Genomic DNA, 18,328 nt, shown 5'->3' on the forward strand with positions numbered 1-18,328 from the left:
GTGCCAAACTGTACAAACCCACCAATGCCCAACATTTAAGAGGACCTGACAGTTTTACTACGGTTTAGTACTGTAACTGGTTGCTTCAGTGAGTTCACAATAGGTATGCTGACATAAAACATTTATTTTTTAGTGATGAATAGGACCCAGATTCTTATGTAATTACATATTCCACTCCTTTACTTGTAGACAAGTGAAAATGTCAGTGAAGTGCTGTTCTGATATGGTTATACTTTGGTTTTATTTTACATATTTTTACATACTATTCTCAGTAATATCAGATATTTTACATATTATGTGCAGAATGTAGGCCTAACAGTTTTGTACATATCTAGGATTTTTTTTTTTTTTTTAAGTTTCAGTTCATTTTATTTTTCAGACTCTAGTAAAATAATTGTTGAATTTTCTTTCATACAGAAGATATTTCAATTGCTAAAGTTATCTTAAGAAAATAGTTCCTTTAAATCTGGGATTCCAACCCTTTGTCTATTAAGTACAGAAAGCCTGAGTGTCACTAATCCTTTCTCAGAATCTGGGGTTGTGACCGCTGATGAGTGTATATTAATAGTGTTCTGTTTAGCCTATTAACTTATGTGAAGTTGACTTGTTGAAAACAGCTCTAATTACATTTAGTCTTGCGTCAAAACTAAGATCGTGGTCGAGGACTTACAAACGTTTTACAATGAACGGGAAAATGGTAATGTGCCAAGTGTGTGAAGAAACTATAAGATATTCCATGAAGTCACAATTTAACCAACATTTACACAGTGCATTCCACACAAACAATAAACATCCTGTGTCTTCTAATCAGTTACTCTTAACTCAAATGGGAGAGTCGGGTTCAAAAAGCGAGTTTTTAAAAAGATATGTGCTGGGCAATGAGAGCTGCAAACAGTCCATGAAACACATTTCAGATGGTGGAATATAGTTCACTGCAATATTGCAATAAGCCAATTCCAGACAAGTCTACGATTCTAAAGAATTATCTGGATGAGTGTTACTAAGATATACTGGCATCTATTCGAAGTGATGTTCAGAACTCCTATACCTGGATCATGGTAAATGAAATGATAGACACCTTGGGCCACCATACTGTCAAACTCACAGTCGGGAAATTGGATCCAGAAACCCCTCTAAGTCCAACCCAATCTGTTCAATAATAATCCTAGAGCAAACAAACCATGATTTGTTAATGAAGAATTGGAGGCTCTATGGCCTGAAAGCATACAATTAGATAAAGTACTTGTTCTGTATTCTGATGCTGTGGCCTATATGTTGAAAGCCGCCAAAACACTGTTCATTTCACTTGTTTAGCACATGCATTACAACATGTTGCTGAAGAAGTGAGAACTAGTGTTCCTGATGTAAATAATTGAATAATGTCAACAACAAAAGTATTTGTGAAAGACCCAATGAAAGTTCAATATTATAAAGGACATCTACTGCACGTTGCCTTGCCACCTAAGCCTATTTTAACATGCTGGAACACTTGGTTTCAAGCTGTATGCTTCTACAATGAATATTTTGAAGTTATCTAATCACTTGTAGATTCATTTCCTCCCAGGTCGGCAGCATCAGTACCTAATTCTCAGACTGCATTCAGTGAACAGAGTGCAGTCAGCAATACTGCATACATTCAGAGCAATTTTACTTGGACTGGAGAGGGCATTACAAAAGTGGAGAACAATGGCTTTCCCCTTCAAGAATCCATATCAATTTAGGAGAACGCCAAATCAAAACTCGGTGGTACCATGGCAGGACAAATCGGTGACAGAGTTTCTAACAAACTACAAATGGTCTTGAGACGAAATCCCCCCCCCCTTTTTTTTTTTTGCTAGGGGCTTTACGTCGCACCGACACAGATAGGTCTTATGGCGATGATGGGATAGGAAAGGCCTAGGAGTTGGAAGGAAGCAGCCATGAAAATGGGAAACCACGGAAAAACATCTTCAGGGCTGCCGATAGTGGGATTCGAACCTACTTTCTCCCGGATGCAAGCTCACAGCCGCGCGCCTCTACGGGCATGGCCAACTCGCCCGGTGAGACGAAATCCAGGTTATTAAAGTTTTCTATCTGTTTGCAAGATCATTAATGAAAAAAAGAAAAAAAAAAAAAGAAAAAAACTTTCGACCAGCAAGTTTTATCTTTTGGGATATGCGCCACTGATTTCATGCGATGCTGAACAGTCCTTCTCAGCCTATTTTATCAGATCAACGCCAAAACATCACAATGGAAAAAATGGAAAAGTACTTGGTGACATACTGCGCATCACGACAAAAATAAAAAAGTACTGTATTACTTAATAGAGGGTAATGGGAAATTAGCTACAACAAAAACTTGTGTAATACACTTTGCATATTTACAGTGCATAACATTCTTTTTAAATACTGTAAGTATTTTGAATATGCATTTAATTTGATTATTTAAGTTAAGTAACTATACTTACTGTCAAAATTTAAAAAACAGTAGACTATGTAAATTACCTAAAGCAACAATGATAATTTTGTTGTAAAATATGGAGGTTTTAATTTTATTGTTTCATATCATAACCATGAGTCATAATAAAAGGAATACACATACATTTTTTGTAAATTGAATGCATTAATACTACAACATATTTCATGAATATTGCATATTTAATTACATATTTAGCTGATATTTACTATATTTTTGTGTACATATTTTGCACGTTGATATTACATAAAAATCCAGGCCCTAGTGATGAGGCACAGCAGCACTTAAGTGTCTATGTAAATAGTCAACACAATCGCTACTGGAGAGCAGAAAATCCCCACCAGCTGCATGTCCATTCCCTTCATGGCGTAAAGATAGGAGTGTGCCGTAAGTGCTTGCAGAATTATAGGGCCTATATTCTATGAAACAATAAATGCTGACCGATATATCGACCTCATTCTCAGGCTATACTTTCAAGAGCTGACGGAAGAAGAATGGAGTAATTTTTCTGTCGTGCAAGATAATATGATGGCACACACTGCTCATCGCTCTATAGAGATAATACAGGAAGTTTTCGAAGATTGTGTGGTTAATTATCCTGCTAGATCTCCTGATTTAAATCCCTGTGATTATTACATGCAGGAGATGCTGCAAGGAAAAGTGTGTACGAACAACCCTAACACAAGAGAAGAACTACACGAGAACATTGCACAAGTTACTCCGAACATCACATGTGCTGAGATTTGCCGAGAGTCTGCAAACCTGATTATGATGTCTCAGGCATATTTGACAGCTGAGGGACAACATTTTGAACATCAAACATAATGCCAAGTATGTTTTAGATTAATAGTTTCACTAGAAATGGCTTTCTATAAATGTGAATTGCCACGATGTAGCAGGGAGGAAAGGCACCCATTATATCGGCCAGCAACCAAGTACACAAGTATGAAGGATGAGTTTTCCACCTAATCAATACTTTATTTTACAAAATGTTTAGAATCATTTACATTAAAACAGTACCGGTTTTGACCTGTAAATAGGTCATCATCAGCTGTTGGTGAACCTGCTTAATAGCGATTGTACATAATGAAACATTACTAAAAACTAATTAAACAAGAATGCCTTATTCTAATATAATACTAATGTTAAGATATATACATATGGTACAATTATAGGGCTTTGACTTGTTGGAGTCCCATTCAAATATCTATGCTGCTGCCAACATTATGTCAAACAAGATATATACATATGGTATAATGAAGGGCTTTGGCATGCTGGAGTCCCATGAATGCCACATATTCTAAAAATTGTATAGCTGAGGTTAAGAATAGGGTATAGTTCTTAGAAAATAAAAGGTCACTGAGGTTTTGGTGTGAAGTTCAAATATCTATGCAGTATGCCATCATTATGTCCAACTGTTGTATAGATAAAATCAAGGGGCATTGTTGGGCCACAATTTTGTGGGGAACATTGCGTTCAGTAGATTGAGGTTCTGTAGCTTGTTTAACAGGTACTATGTTCTTTCTTAGTCTACGTTATTGCTGATACATGCTAGTTTTCAGGATCCTTGTTTAGGCATATCATGCTATGTATGACATATTAAAATTAAAGAAATTAGGTTGATAGAGCTCCCCTCTTTATACTTGTATTTACGCTCATGTAAATTCAAAAATCTAAGAAAGAAAAAGGAAATAGGAATTAGAATAACTCATAGAGAGTGCCTGCCAAAAGGTCTGTGTGCTGTAGTGTGTGTGTTACTTACGTGTGGGCTGATATGTCTTTAAGTATAGTCGGGAGTGTGTTGCACACTGTTGTGTGTACGTCGTGTGGCTGTCATAGTGTTCAGATTGAGAGGTGGTAGGGAGGGGGAAGCAGCCTCTGAAGGGGGAGGGGTGGAGTGGGGTGGGGTGTGTCTTTTGGGTTGTTTGTGGGTTTGTGTCAGTTGATTCTTTTTAAATATGTGTCTTTTAGAATGGGAATGGCTGTGTTGAAGAGAATGTTTGTTTTATCTGTAATTTCATCTAAGTTGTGGTTGGGATTAGTGTATTGGTCCATACTGATATAAAAATCTTCCATTACATTGAGCAATGGGCCTGTGGGGTTCATATTTAAAATTTCCATGTCATTCTCGATATTAGTGAACTTATGCTTGTGTTCCTCGACATGTTGCCCTATGGATGAAAAGCTATAATATATAGTGGCATTGATGTGTTCGTTATAGCGAACAGAAAAACATCTGCCGGTGCGCCTGATGTAGCTGGCTTCACAATCGTTGCATTTTATACAGTATACTCCTGAGTGGCTGTATTTGTTGTTTTCATTGACAGATTTAGTGTTATGTAAAATGGAAGCATTATTACGTGTGAATCTGTAAGCTATTCTTAGATTGTGTCTTTTGAAAATATTAGTTATGGGATGGATGTGGGTGTTGTTAAAGGTAAAAAGTACGTAGTCTTTCTTAGGTTTGTTGTTTCTACTTAATTTGGATTTCGGTTGATGTTTTAATAATAGTAATAATAATAATAATAATAATAATAATAATAATAATAATAATAATAATAATAATAATAATAATAATAATAATAATAATAATAATAATAATGTTATTTGCTTTACGTCCCACTAACTACTTTTATGGTCTTCGGAGACGCCGAGGTGCAGGAATTTAGTCCCGCAGGAGTTCTTTTACGTGCCAGTAAATCTACCGATATGAGGCTGTCGTATTTGAGCACCTTCAAATACCACCGGACTGAGCCATGATCGAACCTGCCAAGTTGGGGTTAGAAGGCCAGCGCCTTAACCGTCTGAGCCACTCAGCCCGGTGGTTGATGTTTTATTTTGTGAATGATATTGTTTATCATGTTTCTATTGTATCCGTTGTGCTCCGCTATTTCGTGAATTAGGTTTAGTTCTTTATTTAATTCTTTGTGGGGCAGGGGTATGTTGAAAGCTCCTTATATCATACTGTAGTATGCCGCCTTTTTGTGTGCATTAGGGTGAGTGGAATCTACTTTTATAGTACTGGAGGTTTGTGTAGGTTTTCTATAGATTTTGTATGCCAAGTGGTCTTCAGTTTTAGTGACGGATAAATCAAGATAATTCAGAGTGTGAACTTTCTCAGTTTCCATCGTAAATTTTACATGTGGATCTATTTTGTTTAGCTGTTCAAGTATGTTGTTTTTGTTTGTAAACCTGCAGTCTATAACAACAAAGATATCATCTACAACTCTGCACCAGAATGATATATTGTTAATTTTGCTGATTTCTGAGTGTTCTAAGTGGTCTATGTAGATCTCGGCTAATATTCCTGAAGCTGGTGAACCCATGGGAAGGCCTTGTTGTTTGTAGATAGTGTTGTGGAATCTAAAGTAATTTTTGTTGAGGGCAAATTCAAGTAAATTAATGAATTCATCTATTTCAAGGACACTTAGATTACTGTGATTTCTTAAATTTGATTCTATTAGTCTTATTATTTTCTGTGTGGGTATGTTGGGATACATGCTAATGATATCGTATGATGCTAGAGTAAGGTGTTGTTCGATTATCAGTTCTTTCATGATGTTGCAGAATTCTATTGAGTTTCGTACTGATTTCTTGGCTAAGAATGTGTAGTGCTTTTTGAGAAATGTTTGTATGAAGCATGATAATTTGTACGTCTGGCTTGATCTATAATTTATGACCGGTCTCATGGATACTTCGTCTTTTTGGATTTTAGGGTAGGCTTTCGCAGACAGCAGTTTGGGATACATTGTAGTCATACATACATGTCATACACAGCATGATATGCCTCAATAAGGATCCTGAAAACTAGCATGTATCAGCAACAACATAGACTAAGAAAGAACATAGTACCTGTTAAACAAGCTACAGAACCTCAATCTACTGAACGCAACGTTCCCCGCAAAATATCGGCCCAACAATGCACCTTGATTCTATCTATACAACAGTTGGACATAATGATGGCATACTGCATAGATATTTGAAATTCACACCAAAACCTCAGTGACCCTTTATTCTCTAAGAGTAGCCTTTACCCTATTTTTAACCTCAGCTATACAATTTTTGGAATATGTGGCATCCATGAGACTCCAGCATGCCAAAGTCCGGCTCCATGGCTAAATGGTTAGTTTTGGTCCGGAGGGTCCCGGGTTCGATTCCCGGCCGGGTCGGGGACTTTAACCTTTATTGGTTAATTCCATTGGCTCGAGGGCTGGGTGTGTGTGCCATCTTAAACATTAGAATTCATCACAGGTAGGGCCCAATTCTCATAGACGCGCAGGTCGCCTATGCAACGTCAACTCGAAAGACCTGCACTCGGCCTCTTCGGAGGCCACACACCATTTATTTAGCATGCCAAAGCCCCACAATTGTACCATATGTATATATCTTAACATTAGTATTATATTAGAATAAGGCATTCTTGTTTAATTAGTTTTTAGTAATGTTTCATTATGTACAATCACTATTAAGTAGGTTCACCAAGAGCTGATGATGACATATTTACAGGTCAAAACTGGTACGGATTTAATGTAAATAATTCTAAACATTTTGTAAAATAAAGTATTGATTAGGTGGAAAACTCATCCTTCTTACTTGTGTGCTTAGATTATCAATACGGACAATGAAGCTGATAGACTATAGCAGCAACCAAGTGTCATTGCGCCATCTGCGCCGTGCTGCAAGTGGTGCTGCGACCAAAGCTATATTAAAAAGAGAGAGACCTTGTACATCCTGAACATGCCTACTGTATATTGTTTGCAATGTTCCACTAATCATGTCCATATAATTCTGTCTATAACTGATCCTGGAGACTCTACACTTATTCGTTTGCAGACAGATTTCGCTTTATCTATCCTAGACTTCGAGATACTCAGCTCACTAAGGTTCAGATAGGGGTCAGTATCATCAAAAAATACCCAGATTACCTGCACATTCCAAACACATTTCCTCAACAGTAAATTTTCATGTTGAAGGACGATCTTCTTTCTGTTGTGTTCATAAGTAATGGAAACGAATGGAAGGAAGCAGCCGTGGCCTTAATGAAGGTTCAGCCCCAATATTTGCCTGGTATGAAACTGGAAAACCACGGAAGACCAACTTCAGGGCTGCCGACAGTGGGGTTTTAACCCACTATATCTCGAATGCAAGCTCACAGCTGGGCTCCCTTAACATCACAGCCAACTCACTTGGTTATGCTAGGACTGATACATACATTGCATATTGTGGATTCCCCATGGTGCAATGTTATCGGATGATATTGAAACTGTTCAATACCCAGTTCATAGACATGTTAGAATACCTAATGAGTTATATGTGGCATTTTCTGCACCAATTTGTGAAATATTTGGCTGTAAATAGCATTTTGTGCCCTGCTTGGAGTACGAACAACATTGGGCAGCGTCAAGAGCTACAGCTCTATTAACTGGTAAAGACAGAACCGATCCAGAGTATAGTGAGACCTCGATATTACCTTCTCAGTCGAGCAAGAGAGAAAACAATATGACACAAAGCCTAGTGATATCACTCGTGTCATAAGGCGAAGCTTCGTTACAGGGATCCAACATTAAAACTGTGTATCTTTCTCATTTCCTTGCCCATTTAGTGCGTACCAACCTACAGATTACGCGGGTTCAATAATAATAATAATAATAATACTAATAATAATAATAATAATAATAATAATAATAATAATAATAATAATACCCATGTGGGGATTTACCGGTTACCTCCATCGGGCACATCCCATTGGAATTGGGGAAGCTCGCTGGCTCTGCCGCCAGCAGAGTCAGAGGATAGTAGGGAAATAAAATACCACCGTGGAAAAAAAAAAAAATGGTCCCTTGCCAGGGTTACGGCGAAGACTGGTAAATGACCAGAAGCTAGAAAACATCTTGAGGCAACCTCTAGGGCTAACAACCCTAGTTGTAAAAAGTTGGGTACCCATCCAAAGCAAAGTCAAGTCAAAAAGCATGATGGCACATCATTACAAGAAACATACCCCAGGGGGTAAATCTTCGGATAAATCCCTTGTCGTGAACGCCACGGCGCACGAGTCTTGTTCGGATTCTGGGGGAGACTCGACATCATGCAAGAGACGAGTCGGAGCGTCTCGGTGTACCCCGAAAAGTCAAAAACTCAGGCCAAAATCTAAAACCTTTCTAGCAACTCTCAACATAAATTCACTTACACAAACTGGCAAGCTGAAAACCCTCACCAAAGCTCTTCACGAAAATCAGATATCCATAATGGCCCTACAGAAAACAAGGTACCCAGATGAAAAGATTTTTGAATCCGAAGGCTACCGATTTTTCAAGAGCAAAGCGCAAAGAGCAATCCTCAACGGAGCTGTGATGCTTGGAACCGCGTTTGCTGTTAGAACCAAGATCCTTAAATCGGTTGCAAATTTCGAACCTGTGAATGACAGATTGTCTATACTCACAATTAAATGCGCGAACAAAACCCACGCCCTAGTTAACGCACATGCTGTTACAAACGATAAGAACAAGTCTGATCCAGACGAAGTTGATAATTTCTGGGACCTACTGGATGAAAAATTAAACAAAATCCCCAAACACCATGTCAAGCTTCTTTTGGGTGACTTCAATGCCCAACTAGGTCGTGAACAGAAGTACAAGAAAGTTATAGGAAATTACCCTGTTCACAAAAGAACCAATCCCAACGGCAAAAGACTGGTGTCCATTTGCGAAAATCACAACCTGCAGGTCATGTCGACCCACTTTCGCCATCTACCCAGAAAGCAAATGACTTGGCGTTCTCCCGTCCAAGCTCTCGGAGAGTTTCAAATTGATCATGTTGCAATCTCCAGGAGAAATAGCCCTGAGATTATGAATGTCAAGGTAAAGAAAGGCACCAATGTGGCCTCAGATCATTATACGTCTCTTATCAAATTCAAACCAATTCCCGCAAACACAAGGAAGACAACCAAACAGATCACGCTTCGACAATGATAAACTTCAGCAAAGGGTCGAGGAGTTCCAGGAGAAGGCTAGACCAAATGACTGTGACTTTAACAACGCCAAAAGTCTCCTTGTTGAGGCCGTTCTCTCAAACGACATAGAAACCGCTAGAGCTCAAGTTGAAATTTTAAAGGAAATAGCCGAACAAACTGGTTTGCAGATATCGTTTGAGAAAACAGAAGTAATGACTAACATCAAAGAGGCTCCACCAAAACTCCATACAAAATAGGGGGCCATCACCCGAGTAGACAAATTCAAATACCTGGGTGAGATCATCATAAAAAATGGACTGGACAAAGAAGCACTTCAGGAGCGAGTACGCAAACTGGAAATAGCCTACCAAACATCCCGCACAATCTACAACAAAAAATGCCTTTCCCAAAACACCAAGATACGTCACTATGAAACCGTTCTGAAGCCAGTAGTTCTATATGCAGCCGAAACCCTGTCTCTAAATGCCAACAAAGGACTCCTTGAAGAACTGGAGAAAAGAGAACGCAAAATTGTGAGAGGAATCTTGGGATCAAAGTACAGAAATGGAATCCATCAAAAGAGATCCAACAAGGAAGTCTACAGCAAAATAGAGAAAATTACCGACATAATCAGAAAAAGGCGGGCACGATTTTACGGTCATCTGAAAAGAATGGACGGAAGAAAGTTAACTAAAGAAATCTTTCACTTTTTTTATTCAAACCCCAAAACCACAATTCCCTGGTTTAGAAATACCAAAGAAGACCTGCAAATGCTACATATCTCAGCTGAAGACTCCCTTAACAGAGATCTCTTCCGCAAGAAAATATTGACGAATGGGCTAAACCGAGACGAGCAACCGAAGAGAAGACACGGTGCCCCTTGGACAGAGGAGCGTAAGCAGGCCCACTCACAAAGAATGAGGGAAATTTGGGCTCTAAAGAAGGCCAAATTCAGTGTCAAATGCAACAAGACTTAACGTGGTCCTTGATGGCCATTATTATTGTTATTATTATTATTATTATTATTATTATTATTATTATTATTATTATTATTATTATTATTATTATTATTATTATTATTATTATTATAATTTGCCACAAGCCCAGGAAAACTACATAAGAGAGATTGATACACTTAGCATAATTTACAGTATCCAGTAATACAGAAATGTACTTTGCTTCCCGACGCAGCTTTAATGATGCCACTTAGAACAGCAAAGAATTCCATTAAACCAGATGGCCTTTGGGGATTACCTAACTCAGACCTTGGGATTCCACTTCAGATAAGCCGTGCCCTCACAGCGTGTCTAAATCCAAAAGATGCTTTCGTAATTACTACAAAACGGACAATCAGCGGACGAAAACCGATCAGTAAAGAGAGCTATCAAATGAGTATCGATTTGATTTTGAGAACCGGCTATTAGCAGAGTGAAATTTGAAAAGAAGGCGTGGTTACCCATTCTTGAGTTGGACATAGAAAGAGAATTGGTGGCATACAAGGAAGCTGTACTAGAAACAGCAAGGTATATGAAACAAACAGTTCTTGAATTCAAGAAGAAGTCGTGGGAAAATTTTGGTAACATTCTGAAAAGGCTAGGTCAAGCAGCATGGAAACCTTTCTGGATAGTAATAATCTTAGAAAGGGAGAGGAAAAAGGAAGTGTTTTGAGTAAATAATGCAAACTCATAATAGAACCCAGGGAATCACTGGACAGGTGGAAGGAATATTTTGAAAATCTTCTCAACATAAAAGGAAATCTTCCTCTTGACGTCGCGAACAACCAAGTTCATGGGGAGGAGGACAATAATGGTGACTAAATTATGACTGAAGAAGTGGAAAATGTGGTAAATAAATTCCATTGTCATAAAGCAGAAGGAATAGATTAAATTTGACCTGAAATGGTGAAATATAGTGAGAAGGCAGGGATGAAATGGCTTCATAGAGTAACAAGATTAGCGTGGAGTGTTAGAAAGATAACTTCTGATTGGACAAAAGCAGTAACTGCACCTATCTATAAGCAGGGGAACAGGAAGGATTGCAACTACTACCGAGGTATCTCATTAATCAATACACCATGCAAGGTGTTCACTGGCATTTTGGAGCGAAGGGTGTGTGATCAGTGGTTGAAAACTAGTATGGTTTCAAAACTCAGAGGGGCTGTCAGGATCAGATGCTACGAGAGGAACAGAGTGTTTGGCTTATGTTTCGTAGATCTAGAGAAGGCATATGACAGAGTAGCACCATATTGGGGGCAATGGTTTTAAGGGTGGACAATAAAATCAGTCAAAGGCATTTGTGTTTACAGTTTGGCTGCAATGACAATAAATTGATGGTACAATGAGTTCTTGGTTCAATGTACTTACAGGGGTTAGACAAGGCTGTAATCTTTCATCTTTGTTGGTCATTGCTTACATGGATCATCTACTGAAAGGTATTAAGTGGCAGGGAGGGATTCAGTTAGGTGAAAATGTAGTAAATATTTTGGCCTATGCTGATGACTTGGTCATACTGGCAGACTGCGCCAAAAGCCTCCAGTCTAGTATCTTAGAATTTGAAAATAGGTGTGATGAGTATGGTAAGAAAATTAGCCTGTCCAATTCTAAATTGATATCAGAAGATACAAAGTCCAAGAGAATTCAATGTCAGATTGGGGATACAAAGCTGGAACAGATAGATAATTTCAAGTATTTAGGATGTGTGTTCTCCCAGGATGGTAGTACAGTAAATGATATTGAATCACGGTGCAGCAAAGCTAATGCTGTGAGCTCGCAGTTGTGATCAACAGTATTTTTAAAAAAGGAAGTCCGCTCAGGATGAAACTAACTTTACACTGGTCTGTTTTCAGACCAACTTTGTTTTACGGGAGTGAATGCTGGGGGGACTCAGGATATCTTATTTATAAGTTAGTATTAATACACACAAAAGTAGCGAGAATGATTGCTGGCACAAACCGGTGGGAACAATGGCAGGAGAGTACTTGGAATAAGGAGATAAAGGATATTTAGGAACAAACTCAAAGGATGAAGCTGTACACATAAACTGGCTTCGGTGGTGGGGTCATACGAGGTGAATGGAGGGAAGTAGGTTACCTAGGAGAATAATGTACTCTCTTATGGAGGGTAAGAGAAGTAGAGGGATAGCAAGACGATGATGGTTAGACTCAGTTTCTAATGATTTAATGATAAGGGGTATAGACCTAAATGAAACCACACTAGTTACAAACAAATGATTGTTGTGGTGGTTAGTAAATTCGCACAGGCTTGCAGACTGAGCGCTGAAAGGCACAACAGCCTATAATGAAGACGTACATATGTATGTATGTATGTATGTATGTATGTATGTATGTATGTATGTATGTATGTATGTATGTACGTATGTACTGTATTATACTGTTTAGTTTCAGAATTATGTAATATGTTATGAAGTGCTACAAACTCTCACACTGGTAGCCAACCTAATTACAGCCTGGAGCTAGGCCACTCAAATCCCTACCTTGGAGAATAATGTACTTTCTTACTTAATTTCCTTAAATGTTATTTTTAAAGTTTCCAACAAATATCTCCTCTCACTTCCACCTCTAGAATGAAGGAAGCACCTTACACCACCCTATAATCAACCAATACCTAAACATAAACTTAAACCTTATTCTGGTTTACTGCCAGACAGCTCCAAACATGTAATGTTTGTTATCACAACATTGTCTTCTAGGCCATTAGTACAACACCCTCAGTAAAATTTCTCTCAAAAATAGCTACTGATTTCATTCTAAGAACAGTATATGGTTTTGTATCAATTTACCATATCACAATTATTTTCCAACGTAACTACTGGTTGATATAAATTATAATTGCACAGTAAAACCCCAATTAACCAAACTTCACTCAACCAAAACCAGGCTTATCCAAATGGATGTTGAGAAAAATAATTAATAATTTGCAGAACCGGTACTCAAAATCGAGCCGGCAACGCTGCTTGCAGCAAGCGAAATAATTCTCTTACCCCTACCCCATATTCCAGCGCCCTGTATACCTGTAACACTTTCCCCCTCTACTGCATATTCCATCCATTATTTGCCGTCACAAAGAGTGTTACAATACCTGCTTAGCAGTGTATTGACCACGAGGTCCTTCTATGTACTATCGTATTTTACTTTTGACGCTCATCAGTTTATGTGCTTCAAGTATGCTGTTTTAAGATACCAGTAAAAAGGAAACATGTTGTGATAACAATTAAGCAGAAAAGTGAAGCAGATAGACAAGTGGAAAATGGAAGGTTGTTATGAAACGTAGTAGCAGATTATGCTGTCGGTATCTGACTCAGTAAAAGCGAAGCGAAAATTACAGGAACATTTGTCGAATATTTCAAAATGCAAAACTATGGGCCGAAAATGAGAAATTAAATGAAACCCTATTTTTTGTGGTTTATCCAGCAATGTGCTAAGGAATGCCATAATCTGGACTTATACTTAAAGTCTGTCAAAGAAAACAGCAAATTCACACCAGCTGATGAAGTTGGAATTCAAGAGGACAAACATGGGCAAATTTTCATTTATATAAAGAGGAATTAGGGATTGGAATAATTTATCAAGGGAAATATTCAAACAATTTCCAAGTTCTTTGAAAACATTTAAGAAAAGACTAGGTAAACTACTGATAAGGAATCTGTCAGCTGCAAAACAACACTAAATGCAGATCAATAATGATTCACTGATTGACTGAATACTGTACTTTATATTTAAATAAAATCTCTTTTTAATTTAAACAATATTGTATGCACACAGAAGTACAATATTTGTCTCTTGCACTCTAACAATCATTCCCATGGTGAAAAAAGTGTTATTCAACATGGCTCTGCCTTCTTTAGTTTAGGTTTATTTCTTTTTTTCTGAAATAAAATGACCAGCAGCAAAATTTGAAGAGCTGCAGATATGTCTGTTCTGGATGACTTGAAAATTTCGAACAACGCTTAAATATAACCATATAACTGCATTTCAAACAGCTACATTATTAATTTCAAAATTCAATTCTGTGCATGTTTGTATAAATGATACTACAGTCAGACCTGCTCAGAACGGAATCGCATTGGACCATAAAAAATTTCCATTATGGACAGGTTTCAGTTTAGAACATGTTCTAAATACAGAATCAAACGAAATGCATTATTACGTATTACATAAGCACGTGATGCAGGATACAGATGATAAATCCAGTAAAGTTGGTTTATTGCTCTGTTATATTTAGTTATGAACAAACAACTCTTAATTTCACCTTTTTATATTGCAAACAATCCTCCTCACACTATGGCTCAATGCAATTATTCATCCATATACATGCAAACTGAAAGGTACAGTATGTTGTTTCGTATTTTCCAGTATTGGTCTAGTGTGTTCTGTATATTAATGGGCTTTGAAGCCAGGCTATCTACAACCATTCATGTTTCACACATCACTTGAAATAACTCTGAATCGTTCCTAGGTGGGAAGAAATCTTGCAGATTTCTCAAGTGTTGTAAGGCGTCACAATAGGTCTTAATGTTTCATTCCAAGTGATGTTCTTGTGATGTGATGTCATCTGACTCTTGCTCCTGTATTTCTTTATCCTTCGGCTGATAATCATCAGTGAATTGATCTATTTTTCTAAAGTTAGCTTCAGTTTTGATATGCACATCTACTGCTGCGTAGTCCTCAGCTCATATGATACTCAAGTGGTTAGATGAAGAATTTCCTGCAGATTTTCAGAATCATGAGCAGTGGCTATGTCTTCTCCACTGTCCATAAACTTGAAATTTACTTTCATGAAGCAAGATTATAATGTACATAGTGGAACTTATTCTGCAATTCAAACAATGGCATCACGCACAGAAACAGATTGTGCCTGACTGCTGGCAGATGTTGCTTATTATATATTGTTAATGAGAGATCCCAAGACTTTTGTTGCACTAATTTATCCTCATGCAGTTTATTAGGTGCATTGGTTGAGCACAAATAAAATTAAGTTATCCAATCTTCATTGATCTCCTGCAAATAAACCAGTCCCCCACACAATTTTGTTTCTCTCTTCATCGGATAGCTCAAGATGAGGATGAAATGTAGCATTGATGAGAAGCAACAGGACACATCAGTTCTGTTTCTGCACTTTCCCTTCTTCTCAACCACTCCTTCATTATCACAGACATCATCCATGTCTTCTTGTTTGATTGCCACAAGGCAGGAAGGTCATAAATATTAATGTTTTTAACACATCTTGAATTTTGTGCACTTACTATAACAAGAGGTTTTGCCATCTCCTCAGTCATAAAACCACACAACAAACCTGCAAACTGGTGTTTTTTTTTGTTTTTTTTTTTTTTTTTTTTTTTTTCCCATTAAATCCAGAACTTTAGCTGGAAGTGCTTTGAAGAAATCCTGTCTCATCACTGTTGGCAGTGACCTCATAGTCTTCTGCAAGTGACCATAGTTTGACAGCCCATTCGCTTCACTAATGTCTACAGCTTCACCACAAACAGTTTTAAAGAAATTAAAAGTGCTTCTTTCAAAAACCTTCCAGCCATCCATTAGATGCTGTAAAGTCATCTTTCCCTAATCTTGCTCTCTGTCGAACCATAGGCCCAGGAATTCCAAACTTCTTTGATCTCATCCAAACAAACCACTCCCCACACAATTTTATTTATCTTTTCATTTCCTATCTTCTTTAATTTTCTTTTAATTGAACCATTACTGTTTAGTCACTCAAATTTAACCTCACTTCTTGCCTTCAAAATTTCAAATCTTGTGTCTTTCCAACTTTTTGTCAATTCGTTTCACCAATAACCTGTCTTTTTTACATGCATCAATAACTTGCATTTCAGCATCTAGGTCTAACACATTTCTCTTCTTTGAAACCATAATTGTAACTAAGACTTCAGGTAAGTGCTGTACTTTACTGCATGACCACAGAAACACAATCCACAGACTAAGCTCAAGGAATGTCCTTGTTAGTGGAGATAGAATCAGCACAGTATATTTACCCACCCGGAAATAGGTTTATGTACTTGCGGCTCACCTAGCATGTCAAGGGAGTGAGTTAGTCACTGCTGTAGCCTATGTTATCGAAATAACTTTGCATGTATGCAGTGCAGATGGAACACTAAGCAATACTGAACCTTATTTTAATATGATTATTTACGTTACGTGCCCAATTTTCTTTTCCGTTTCCATGTAGGACAGTTTCCGTTCAATTTACATGGATTTTAAGAGTATTTCTTTAGGACCACAAAATAATTCCTATGAAGACAAGAGATTCCATTATGGGCAGGTTCAACTGTACAATACATTTGAAAAAAAAAAGCTAGCACCAAGGCTACATAAAAATTAACATTATTACTCACCCAACTTTTGTGTACAACTTTCCTTGGACATTAATGTAGGAGATAATGAACCGTTTATTCAGCTGAAAAGAAACAAAACAAAACCACATGAATTAAAACAGGATTAAAACTTAAAACATGTAAAACAATGATCTCTAAATTAACTCTGGAGAAATTCTAAATGGTATTTATTTCATGACTGAAAAATAATTTTACTTAATGTTTAAGAAAATCCCAATTGAAAAAATCACTTAAATGAATTAATAACAGCATTAGCAGCATAGGGAAATTGGATCAATAGAGCTGAAAACCAATAACTGAATCAACAAATGTTGAAGTTGTTGATTAATGTAACAGGCATGATGTGTCATATGTATTATGTTTATTAACCTGCAGTGGCTTATGGCAATGATAGGATAGGAAATGGCTAGGAGTGGGAATGAAGCAGCCATGGCCTTAATTAAGCTACAGCCCCAGCATTTGCCTTGTCTGAAAATGGAAAACCACAAAAACCATCTTCAGGTCTGCTGACAGTGGGGTTCGAACCCATTACCTCACAAATGCAAGTTCACAGCTGCAGACCCCTAACCGCAAGGCTAACTTGCTTGATTTTTCTGTAGTTTAGATCGCAGTATAGTTATTCTAGTTCTAAGCCCTAACAGTCTAAGATTACTACAGAAGAAAGAAAGAAAGAAAAAAGAGCGCATCCCAAATAATCATCAAAAGTTGCTATTACCTGAGCAGAAAAACTTAACTTTGGTTTCCTGGACTTTTTTTTGCTAGGGACTTTACGTCGCACCGACACAGATAGGTCTTATGGCGACGATGGGATAGGAAAGGCCTAGGAGTTGGAAGGAAGCGGCCGTGGCCTTAATTAAGGTACAGCCCCAGCATTTGCCTGGTGTGAAAATGGGAAACCACGGAAAACCATTTTCAGGGCTGCCGATAGTGGGATTCGAACCTACTATCTCCCGGATGCAAGCTCACAGCCGCGCGCCTCTACGCGCACGGCCAACTCGCCCGGTTTTCCTGGACTTATTACTGATTACATTTTAGTGTGTTTTGCAATAAAGAATACCTGATGTATATTGGATAAAGTAAGAAGAAGTTTGCAGCTCTATACAGACCATGTCTTCATTTACAACAGGGCTGAAATACAAATTACTTATAATTATTTATGGTTTTTTTTTTTTTAAAGGAACACAAAATAACAAATTCAAGTAGTTTTGACACATCCAGATGCATCAAAGTTGAAATCAGTGAAAATGCTAATCCACATAGAATCGCAGGAAGACAAATTCGAATGGTTCCAACAGTTAAGAGCTAATTAATTGACAAACCACACGCCAGAAAGACTATTTTCTCCTCAGTTGTGGGTACAGTACTCTAATGAAAATTCCATTCTTTTAATAGTAAATTTGTTTGTGGAACCTCAATACAACGATAATTCAAAACTGTAAAGCAAAGAGTTTAATTGTTGTGCTAATAACCCAGCTACAGTGCACTTGCAAATATGGAGAGTGAAGAAAATATAAAGAGCTGCCATAAGCATTAACAGTAAATAATACTCATCCAACAATT

The 18,328-nt window shown here is 37.6% G+C and overlaps 1 protein-coding gene across 1 annotated transcript in view; it reads right to left on the bottom strand.

The window, feature by feature from the left end:
- The window catches only part of LOC136864483 (telomerase-binding protein EST1A), a 616,383-nt gene that overhangs the window by 317,061 nt on the left and 280,994 nt on the right, over positions 1 to 18,328 (bottom strand). Inside the window, exon 15 of the mRNA XM_067141513.2 lies at positions 16,769 to 16,830. Within this exon, the coding sequence (XP_066997614.2) occupies positions 16,769 to 16,830 (62 nt within the window). The remainder of the gene's footprint in view (positions 1 to 16,768; positions 16,831 to 18,328) is intronic.

Source organism: Anabrus simplex, chromosome 2 (assembly GCF_040414725.1).
Source record: "Anabrus simplex isolate iqAnaSimp1 chromosome 2, ASM4041472v1, whole genome shotgun sequence".
NCBI lineage: Eukaryota > Metazoa > Arthropoda > Insecta > Orthoptera > Tettigoniidae > Anabrus > Anabrus simplex.